Source organism: Brassica napus, unplaced genomic scaffold, assembly GCF_020379485.1.
Source record: "Brassica napus cultivar Da-Ae unplaced genomic scaffold, Da-Ae ScsIHWf_840;HRSCAF=1196, whole genome shotgun sequence".
Lineage (NCBI taxonomy): Eukaryota > Viridiplantae > Streptophyta > Magnoliopsida > Brassicales > Brassicaceae > Brassica > Brassica napus.
In genome coordinates, this window is record NW_026016881.1 from 1 (window position 1) to 12,393 (window position 12,393).

At 28.8% G+C, this 12,393-nt stretch overlaps 1 protein-coding gene and 1 non-coding gene across 2 annotated transcripts; one reads left to right on the top strand and one right to left on the bottom strand.

Annotated features, from left to right (window-relative positions):
- Positions 1-588: 588 nt before the first annotated feature.
- Positions 589-3,150, bottom strand: LOC106391028 (myb family transcription factor EFM). Its single transcript, XM_013831593.3, is given in 5 exon segments — positions 589-1,252; positions 1,341-1,417; positions 1,774-2,316; positions 2,683-2,781; positions 2,784-3,150. Coding segments are annotated over 5 exon segments (1,266 nt in total). The 5' UTR covers positions 2,881-3,150; the 3' UTR covers positions 589-802.
- A 9,131-nt stretch (positions 3,151-12,281) lies between these two features.
- Positions 12,282-12,354, top strand: TRNAA-UGC. Its single transcript has one exon. It is a non-coding gene; the product is annotated as a tRNA-Ala (tRNA).
- The last annotated feature ends 39 nt before the right edge of the window (positions 12,355-12,393 follow it).

Sequence of the window (12,393 nt, forward strand, 5' to 3'; positions counted from 1 at the left end):
TATATTTTATTTTTTCTTTATAAGGAAACAAATCTAATGAAAACAGAAAAAGTAAGATGTGCACTAGTAGTTAAAAAATGAACAATTATTAAATTATATAGCGTTTAAGCTTAGTCGATCAGCAATTGATATGATAAGCAATTGATATGAACGCACCTAAACGATTGTTTATGAGAAAACAATTATTAATATATTTATATACACACTGCCACTACATTTTTCTTTTAGTCGATCAGCAATTGATATGATCGCACCTAAACGATTGTTTAAATCAAGTTAGACATAGTAACGCCTGCACAAATTCATAAATCTACACTATCCAATCATATGAGCATGAACAACCAACTTAAGTAACAGCAGACAAAAGTATAAGCAAGGGGCGAACGGACGTGTAGCGCGGTATGGGTCACTTGCCCTTTACTGGATTTTGTCTCTTTTTTTTTTTTTGAACAAAACTGGATTTTGTCTTTTAAAATAATTTAAGTTAGTTTAATTAAAATGTTTTAGTTTTGTGTGGACAACTAAAAAGTGTTCTCGATCTATTTTCATGGTTTAGATCCGGCCTTGTATTTGTATAAGTACAAAAAATGTCGTAATAGTTTTATAATTAAGTAACATTATTTTCAACAAGATTATTTATGAGAATTCATAATAACTTCGATATATAAAACACTCGCTGCTTCCTACAATGCATTTTCTACCGAGAACACATACCAGCAATATGAATTTAGTCACGTAGCCATCCGCAAACCCTATCCCTAGATTCATTCCCTCTAATAAAATTAATCGTGAAGAAAAAAATTTAGAACTTGAGAGTTATTTCACTTCCATTAATATTGCTCTGATTGCCACTTTCTTCCCTAAGAGCAGCCAATCCTTTTCTTTCGCCACCACCACTCTCTGGCGATTTCCCATCATCGGCGGCACTGTCCGTTAACTGATGAGCTGAATCTGTGGACGCGGAGCCATCCGCGGATGAGCCGTTACACGTTTGAAAGTGATGGTGGTGGAGCTGTTGTGGTGGAGGACGAGCTGTGTAAAACTCTTGAGAGGAGCAAAAGTGTGGTGGAGGCTGCGCCGCCGCGTTACCTTGATGGTTTTGGACTTGGTGGTGGTAGAGAGTTGGAGTGCCGCCGTGTGCGGTGGTGTATTCTGGTGGGACCCATATGCCACCTAGGACCACTAAGTGTGGGCCTTGCCCACCTGATGTTTGTGGGCTTGGGCTTGGTCTTCTTGTGTGAAGCCGATACTTCTGTTTTTGAAAGTAACATAAAAGAATTAACTATGAGTTAAAGTTTTTTCAAAGTAAGCATATTGTGGTGGCTTGTCATGTAGGTTACCTGGAGATGACTTTTGACTTCATCGTTGGTCAAACCATCAACTTTCATAAGTTCCCTTATCTGTTTAGGTGTAGCCACTGCAATAAGAAACACCGACTTAAACTTGTTAATTTATTTCAAATTAAACAATATGACTGCTAATTGGTAGATGAACAACAGTAAATTAAACCAAGGCAAATTTATCCATAATTCCATACTATATATTGTTCACTTTAAATATTAGAACAAAGTCCAAACCAGAATTTAGATTCAATGAGACTCCTAAATATAAATTCGGAGTGGTATATGTACACTGTACAATACGGATTTGTTTGAGGAATCCCAAATGTTCTAGAAAAATAATAATTGTGACTAGTTGATGATTATGTGAGACTATCCATGGTAAACCAATATGAAACTGAAACATAAATTTAATAACTCTACTCATTTGTACCTTGTGAACCGCCTAGCATTTGAAGAGCTTGGACAAATCGCCGGTGCAAATCAGGCGACCAGCAACGCCGTGCCTTTCTATTACTTTGACTTGTTGTCGAAGAATTATTATTGTTGTTGTTATTACTACCGTTGATTATGCTCTCACCATTACAGTCGTGGTCATTAGTATGTTCATTGGCTGGGGAGACTCTTTTGACCTCCGTAGATAAAGCTAATTCAGGCAAAGTTTTTTCCTTCGAGAATGGTAGAAAAGCCCCACCACCATTTCTTTGTTTCACATCAAAATGTCCGAGTTTTGGACTACTAGCAAGCTCGTCTTTGGGAGACTGATCTGTAGTTAGATCAATGTTTTTTGGTTTAGTTTCAGGTTGGCTCCAAAGCTGAGCAGTCGTCATCCAATTATTCCCTTTGTTGTTCTCCTTTTCGGGTTGGTTTCTTAAGGGTATGAACTCTTCAAGAACCGGTCTTGCGACGACACTTTGGTTGCTGTTATTACCATTTTCCCTATATGCTTCTAGCTGTTGTCTATAAACTTCCACAGCTGAAAAATGATATGAAAGTAATTTGAAACATTAGAGTTAAAGATGTAAACCTTATAACCTTTAAAATTACTTTAGTTAAATTTGTTGATTTCAGTGATGGGAGGGGTTAACAAATTTTGTAATTCAAAGAATTCAAAAGCAAGCTCTGATTTTTATGAGTTAAATTCCTAAATTAATGAATAAAGATCTTTTGAAAAGGTAAAAAGAAATTCAAAAACTCTTCTCGTTATATAACAAAATAATGATTTTATTCGTTAGGTTTCTGTTCTTGTTTTAAGTAATTTTTTATTTTGTGGCAAATGAAATATTTTTTATTCATATTACAAAACTATATATGTGTACATGCTATATGTGAATATATGTACCATTGCTAAGGAGCTGCATGCAAAGGGGAAGCTCGCGTTTGAAAGCATCGATCTTGAGGCGTTCCTGTTCGAGCCGAGAAAGAAGATCTTCAAGCTTTGTGTGGTTTGATCACTCTGAAAATTATCTCCAAATGATTTCAAAAGCATAGAGTAGCTTTGTGGCTTGCAATCCAAGCTTAGTTCTGATGAGGAAGCCATATATCGTCAATAAGCTCTCTATATGTGTGTGTATGTAAGGAAAATATATAATAATGTTTTTTGGCTATAAATAGATGATCAAGGAATCAAGAAGAATTTGTGGTCGCTTCAAGTTTCAGATGATGTGTATATTGCTGAATATTTCTTAAAAATATATTCAATGATTTTGAGGGTTTGTGAAAATTAGGGTTTGGAGAGAAAGAGAGAATGAAGAAGATAGATGAAAAGGGGAATAAAATGTTAGGTTGTGGACACAAGAAGGATCACGAGGAGGTTCCTGTCCTTTTTAGAGGGCTCAATTCAAAGGAGGGTGGGGGTAGGGAATAAAGTGATCTGTCATCATACACAAACAACTATATATGTATCTGTATATAGTGAGAGAGACGAGTGTTCTAGAGAGAGAGAGAAGATACTCGCTGTTAGAAATCGTTTCGCTCATTCAATGAGTCAATGACTACGAATGCAGCTCTCAAAAAGCCTAACTAAGACTTTTGATCTACCATGCACAGATTGTTTCTTACATGGTTTATTTGGAATATTTACTAGCTTTTTTTTTACTAAAATACTTTGGATATAAATTGAAGATTTGATTGATGAACAAATTTCATAGCCGCGCAGTAAGAATTGTCGTAGCGGTTACAAAACGATGCAGTTAGATATATATATATATATAGTCTAGGACCTTGTGGTCGAGTGATAAGAAGACGGAATTGGGATGTCAACATGTTTTAGATTTTATGTACTTGTTCCGCAAAATTAAGTCGCAATGTTCCTAGACACCTACACGGATATAAACCTCTGTTTATTGTCCATTTATATATTCAGAAAAAGATTTATTTGTGGATTATATTTTATTTTGAGGATTAGTCTAGGTTTCTCCATACCTTCAGATTAATAAAAAAAAGATATAGTATTTTTAATAAAAATATGATCAAAAGAAATTGAAAAATGAAAACTTTGTGAACTTAGCCACAACAGCTCAATGGTTGTTTTCAATTAAAATGGAAACAGTTTAGCTGTTATGGCTAAGTGCTCATAGGTTACAAATAAAATTACTTTAATCTTTAGTCAAATCATTATATGAGCTTTGCAGTAGCTTAATAGCATATACTTAGCAAACAATTGATGGCTCAACTTAAATTATCAAACTACGACGACCACTTAATTTGTTATGTGTTATTTTTATCTTATTACATATATGCTTAATGTCTAATCACTTATTTTGTCAAGTCATTATATTTTAATATAAAGTTAATTTATTAAATAAAGTGCCAGAGAGACTGTATTCATCTTAAGGTCGTTCATTCAGTTTTCCATTTGAATGAAAGAGAAAAGAGAGGCCTAAAAGGAGAAAAGAGTAGGATAAAAAGCAGCGGAGAACAAAAGGGAATATATGGAAACTTGTTATAAAGAACAAATGGGTAAGAAAAGCTTAAATATATTCCTCTTGTGTTGGTTCACCACTTCGCACTTCACATACTTTTGTGAATTCAGTTTATAGTTTTTTTTTGGGTTTAAGTATGTTTCCTAGCTGTGCTACCGTTTTAAATAAAGGATTAAGCTGTTCACATAAAAATAGGTTTGAGCCAAAGTTTTCTATTTTCTAATATTTTCCGAACATTTGTGAAAGGGAGATATATTTTAACCTATGTATGGAATCACCAGTTCACCACTGCCATTCATAAATGAGAAATGATTCAATAGTATACGTTTTGGTACATTTGCGGTAATTTAGAATCGTTGCCAAGAAAAACACGAAATATTCTTCCACCTTATATCTGTTCAATTAAGAAAAAAAGAGAGAGGGTTTTTCTTTTTGGTAATCAAGAGAGAGAGAGAGTTGAGATTCAAAAATATATCGAAGAAGCATATACGAGCTAGACAACAAGATTTTTTATATTTACAGTCGCACGAGAGAAAGACAGAGAGACATTCAGATAACGATTGATCAATTATTTTTTTCTAAATCGAATTTTTAAAAGTTGGATAATTGTTCTAAAATTTAGTGGATGCAAAAGAAAGAAAGAAAGGGAATATCTGATTTGATTGATTACCATAAACTAGGACACTAGGACAGATATTCACTTAAATAATATTGAAATAAGTTTTAGTCGCAGAATCTTCCAACCGGGCTTTAGTGAAGTGACCAGGAAGGTAGAAAATTCTTGCATATAAATATTTTAAACCTTTTCAAAGGCATTTTACGCTCCCGTTTTTATATATGTATTGCATTGTCTTTCAGATTTTATCTGGGTTCCATAAAAACCAATGAACTAATTTGGCCGACATAACCGACTGGTTTTGCCCTAGTAGTAAAAAAGTTCCAGCTGAAGCTTCGATTTTCCTTGGCCACTTATAAACATTTTAAGTGGCAAGATAACCCAAATTTCTATGGACATCTTAGTGATTATTCATTGTGCATAGAAAATTTTTAGTTTCACACCAAAATTATCAAACAAAAAAAAATTTGGCAGACCTAAAGACTCACTAGATCTACATTGAAAACTCAGACTAATACAAATTGGCTAAGATCAATTTGATTTTGATGATATATAGTTAATTTTTTTTATGATATGTACGTTTTCAAGAGTTTTATTATGACATTAATCTAACCAATTCTTAAAATATCAAATAAAAACGCGATATTCAGTTTTCATTAGGCCTAGGCACTATTATTTGATATCCGGCTTATACTTGCTACTTGACTCGGCTGGTTTGAAAAAAAACAATTACTTGCTACAAAGTCGAGTAACAAGTAAATGGATTCTATTACTCATAAGTACAAGTCAAGTAATAAGTATATTTTTTATTTTTAACTACTAAGCTTGTTACTTGACTTGTTACTTCGTATCTTCTACTTGTTCCTTTACTTGTGATATATTATTTAGTTTATTAAATATTTGGTATCTAGTCTATGAGTTAATTAAAATTTGATGTATTATATGTCTATCAAAACTAAAAGAATTGTGCGTTTAAATATCAATACCCAACATAACTAATCTATTGGGCTAGTACTAATTGATTTAGTCCAACGAAAATCTGACGTTTATATACAGAGTCGTAAAGGTAAAACTTTGTGTTTTAACTTCAAGTAATCAAGTAAAATAGGTTAAGTAACTGAAAAGATCAAGTATCAAATCAAGTCAAGTAGAAGATAAAATCAAGTAATAAACCAAGTCAAGTAATTTACAAGTATTAAAAAATTGCAAGTATTTGATACAGTGAGTACTTGTTCAGAACAAGTCAAATACATGTAACAAATATAACGCCGGATACTTGACCCGTGCTCAGGCCTAGTTTTCATTATAAGTACTAGATTTTTTAACCGCGCTACGCGCGGATAAGATATTATATGTATTTTTCAATTCTAAAAAATAATATATAATATTGTATTATATTATTTAAAAAATATAAAATATGACTACATAACATAAATATATTTTTTAAATTTTCTTTGTGGAAATCATTATGTTGTTTGATTGTTGTACTTGATTCACATATTTGCATAGATATTTGTGATAGATGAATAACTATATTTTTATTATCAGTAATAAATAATATATATTATTATAATATAAGAAAAATAAAATTATTTACTTTTTAAACAAACTTGTCTCATGTTGGGGACTCGGTTATAGACATATCATATACGAATGAGACATTTTTACAGTTATCAATCTTCTTAACATTGAAAAAACAAATCTACATATCAAAACAATATCTCATACGATCTATTTGTGGAATAATTACTCTGAAGAAATTGAATTTAGGCATCAAAAAGGACTGAAAATGTATGTGCATATATGTTATCTAAGTCTGCTTCACAAAGTACTATTCATAGTTCATATATCATTAATGTCCATCCTATTTTTTTGTCCACCATTTCTTAAACATCTTGAAATAACTGATGCTAATTAATAATAAACTTTTTGCTGAAAAAAAAATCAAATTTGTCTAATTATCGCTTAAATATTTTATTAATATGGTCTAAGAAGCTTTTAAGTGATATCATAGTTTAATTTATTAGTTTTTTTGTTAATTTTTAGAGGTTTTTGTATTTAAGATTTTTTTTCATATTAAGCTTTTATTTCTTTCACAGAATTGATATATATATATATATATATATCATAAAAATTACCATCAAATCAGTTTTACTTATTTATTATTTTGTTTTAACGAAAATACACTTTTTAAATAATTTAATTTAAAATAAAATTATATTAATATGCTGTATTTTAACAATTTCATTGATTTAATTAATTTGCTTTGGTGGATAACTTAAAAAGTTTTCATATGAATCGGGGAAGGTAAATTTATGTTGTTATATTATATTTATTTGTGTATATATAATCTATATATAATGTAATGTAATAAAGAAAGAACATTATTTTTTGTAACTTCAAAAAGATACATTATTACAATTTAAATGAATCAAAATGAATAAAATGGTAATTAAATATTTGTAAATCTAATTGTTTAGTTGGATTCTCATGAAAAAAAAATCGATTGGTTAAACAAATGTTTCAAAATTTGTTGTGGTATTGTTTTGTCTATAAATTATAAAATTTATTGAATTAATATATTTAATTATTGCATCCTTAAATAATATTTTATTAAGACATTAGAAAAATATGTTTGAGTTGTTTTGTCAAATTGTACAAAAATCTATGCTTTTTCATATTTATAACTTCAAAAAGATACATTATGATAATTTGAAATTAATCAAATTGAATAAAATGGTAATTAAATATTTGTAAATCTAATTATTTTTTTTATCTTGTTTAGTTGGATTCTCATGAAAAAAAAATCGATAGGTTAAACAAATGTTTCAAAATTTGTTGTGTTATTGTTTTGTCTATAAATTACAAAATTTATTGAATTAATATATTTAATTATTGCACCCTTAAATAATATTTTATTAAGACATTAGAGAAGTATGTTATGAGTTCTTTTGTCAAAATTTTACAAATCTATGTTTTTTCATATTTGTCACGAAAATTTATATGTTAAACTTACTTTTACAAAATTCTTAACTTTGTCACGAAAACAAAAATCTATGCTTTTTCATATTTGTCAACGTTCTCACACTTTCTAAGAATATATTAGCTTAGTCACTTACTTATTTTTTTTTTTACAAAACAAAGTATCGGAGTCTTGAAAGTTGAATTCATATTATTGTAAATGTACATAAGAGTTTGTGATTATATACTTAGTGGTTCTTGTATATGTGTCCAAGAAAGTTTCAATGGCTTAGTGGTAACTGTCCTATATATATATCATACTAACCCGGGTTCGATTCTCACCTTCGCATTGTTTTTTTAATTTTTTACGAAAAAAAATGAGATGACATGGCAATTTCGGGTTCTCTGATTGGTTGATTTTTCTATCCTATGTGGACACCCTCTCCATGGCTTATATCCCCTTTTAGTATAGTATAGATAACTAAGCATATACAAAAAAAAATCTAAGCATATACCGAAAAACTGCAAAAGTGAACAGAGTAGACCATCACAAAATCTCAAGTTGTGTAATCAAACTAATTGTGATATAAATAATAATAATACTTTAAAATATAAAGATGACCGTAAGGGAACGTAACTTGGACTACTCGTATCTTTTTCCACTTTTAGAGGCCGCAAAAGTATAAATTGAACTCTTTTAGTTTTGCGAAGCGACAAAGGAAAAAAATCTTTTGAAAATGTATAGTTTTTGACATAAGTTATAGTGACTTAGCTATATTCTTGTATTTCTCTATTATTAGATCGCTTGTTTGTGAAAAAATTATTGCCTAAACTCTAAGTCACATTATATCTTGTTTTCTAGAGGCGACGACCAATCGGAGCAATCAAACTGAACCGAATTGATCTGATTTAAAAGAAAGAAAAAAACTGTCTTTTATTGCTTTTAACGTTCTAACCACACTTTTGTTAAAAAAAAACACACATTTTTATATTATTATTTCATTATAGAAGTTTTGGAGTTTTTTTTTTGCTTAATCTGAGGTATTTCAGATTTAGGCCCAAACTGGATCAATAAAAAATATAAGTTATACATATACATTTCACCAAATTCTCGATTAAGTGTATAGTTTCATATATGCATATCCTCACATCCTCACGGATTAATTAATATGGAGATAAGTTCTCAACATGGATTGTTTAAACCAAGTTGCTTTTGGCTTAGTGATAAAGAAGCTGCAGCTGGAGTGTCCGCCCCTGAGTTCGAACTTTGGCCACTGCGGAATTTACATATGGACTGCAGCGTCCGAGACCGAAGACCGTTATCGGTGAACCACCTGGTGACCTTCGGATCCATGCTCACTTCGGTCTCTAGTCTGGACCACCACGGTGGAGCCATGATACTCGGTTAGCGAAAAAAAAAAACATGGATTGTTTAGCTTCCTAAAAGCTCGAATGGGTCTTACCATTCGACCACACCCGCCATGGTTAAGTCTTGAGTATTTGCCGAATCATTGAAATCATTGGCTTTTGCCAATGTTTTTCTCAAGTTTAAGTGGGTCAAAAACCAGGCCAGATTAATTAGCCGGGTCGTGGATGTTCGTTCCAACCAAACTGGTCAGTTTAGATTTCAAAACACTTATTAATAGAAAATATTATATATTGAAATCAAAGCATAACATGTAAAAAAGAAGAAGAATATAAAAGAAGAAAAAAAATAGGAGTTAGAAATATTCGGGAGTCCATTTTAAAAAAAAAAAAGTTCGGGAGTCCGTATTTTCCCCGTATTTAATACAGACAAAGGGGATATTCAGACAGAAATCAAAGTTGAGAAGTAAGTCGAAACGTGTCCGAGAGAGATATCTTTGTGCGTGCTTTGCATGGGATGCTAAAAAGGAAATATCTCTTTACTTTTCGACAGGAAAAAAATTCATTCCCAAAATAAAAAAAAAGAAAAGAAAAGAAAAAGAGATAATCAAAGTTGGATTCTAAACAAGAATCTTTACAAAAGTTAAGGATTGGAGTCTTGCATATGAAGATTTTAATTGGTTTAACACAAATGCGACCAAGCAATCAATTTGTTCCCTCAGTTAATGTCATGTTGTTTTATTTCTCGTGTTATAATGTGATTATTTACATATATTTTGTTTTCACAAGAGAAAAGTTATTTTTCGTATTCTAATTTTAGGTTATTAAATTTATTTAAAATGCAAAAAGTTTATTCAAATGAAATGAATGATGGAATTCTAGACTAATAATACAAAGGGAATTCCACAATGACTGGTTAACGTGTTGAGGGAATTAGGTACCTTCTTTTTTTTAAGAATTAATATACATGTAAATATATTTTAATTTTTCATTTGCTTTAACTTTTATGCAAAGTTCTGTATTTCTCATCTTATATATAAAAACAGAAGTCACAACCTTAATTCATGTGTGATTTTTTTTAAAAATGGACCTAATGGACCTATTCATAAAAATTCATATTACATTTTAGTTCAAACTAATAATAAATAGAATTTTTAAAATATTTTAATCATAATATCTTTTGATATCTTTTCATTTTAAATATAAATATATTTATTTTAAAATTCTAACAAATCTGTTTAAAAAGATTTTTACAAGATCTTCATTTTTTGAAATTATATTTAAATATCTTTGCTAATTTCGAAATTAGTTTAAAATATTATTAGACATTAATATATTCAGTTATATAAAATTAAAAATAAAAAAATCTATAATATTTTATTTATTATATAATCATAATCAATCATATTAAAATAAAATTATTATATTGAGCTAAATATAATAAAATTGTATTAAATTATATATTTATTTATTTTATTTTCGTAATTATAAAATATTTATGTTCAAAAATAAAATTTAATATGTTGGTAAGATGGGTTTACATTATCAAACTATATAATACATGTACAAAAATTAACATGTATTTCTTTAAAGTTAATAATATAAAATCTTTGTAACTACTTTAATCATAATATATTTTCATTTTAAATATAAGATATATTTATATATTATATTTTAAAATTTTAATAAATCTGTGTAAAAATATTTAAACAATAACTTAATGTATTTTAAGTTATCGTTTAAAAACGAAAATAAATAAATTATATCCTATTTTATCTACTTTATAGTCATGATCATGTTAAAATATAATTATTATACTAAAATACATATGATAAAATTATATTCAATTGATAAATTTATAAAATTTATTTTCATAAATATAAATTATTTATTTAAAATATAATATGATGATAGAACATTTTAAAATTAACAAACTATATAATACATGTCTAAAAATTAACATATCTTAGACTTTTATATATACAATAATAAATTATCTAATATTGGTAAAAAGAAATCGTCTTGCTGTCAAAAAAAAAAAGGTAAAAAGAAATCCAGTTTTGAAAGACGGGTCAAAATTTAGCATAAATTAAATACAAAATAATTTTTAAATATATTTTCTCATTAATATATTAATTTGCTTAATAACTAAATGCAAATACAATAAGATAAATATATAATAAGAAGTGGTAAATACATACGGTTTAAACAATTAATTAATTATAACATGTAAATTATAAAATTATTGTATTTGAAATAGTTATATAAATATTTAAGTATATGATTAACATTAAAAATATATACCACTTATGTTATAAAACAATAATTTATGTATAGAAAAGTGAAAACAAACATCCGTGTGGTTGCACGGATCGAAATCTAGTATTCTATTATATTATCTGCATATCCTACCATGATTGATTTTTACAGAACACATGAGCGAACAATATTCCAACATAGATATACGTGTATATTCAGGGCTATCTGTATCTATAATATACATAAATAAACCCTTTTTGGATGTGTAGTTTCGAGTTTAAGATTAGTCTAGGGATTAATTAAGTATGTAATAATAACGAAATCAATATTGATTATAGTATTACTTATGTCATTTTGATAAAAAAAAATGAATATGTTGAGTGGTGATTTATAGTATTATTATGTCATTTTGATCAAAAAAAAGTATTACTTATGTCATATTTATATTTCTGGCTTATAATAAAGTATTTGACATGTCTTTTCAAAATGATGGGGTTTTCCCACCATCTCAAACTAAATATTATTCGCCAATTGATAACATTCTTTTGTTTTTAAAAAATAATTGATAACATTCTTGACTCAAGATATGCATTTCTTACAGTTCTATTTAGATAGTTGGATCAAAATATCTTACTGTTTAAAATTTTATGAACTTCTGATTCTAGACTAATTATTAATAATCTCTCAATATTATTTACTGATATTCTTCCTTTCATGTTTATTGAAAATATATCAAGTTAGTAAATGAACAAAGCTTAAGACAAAGAACGTAAATCCGAACGGATATATAAATGTTGTCAATAATATTAACAAACTGGGGGTGTAGCTCAAATGGTAGAGCGCTCGCTTTGCATGCGAGAGGCACGGGGTTCGATCCCCCGCATCTCCACATGTTTTTTTTATGCATGTTTTTTTTTTCAATTTAGAA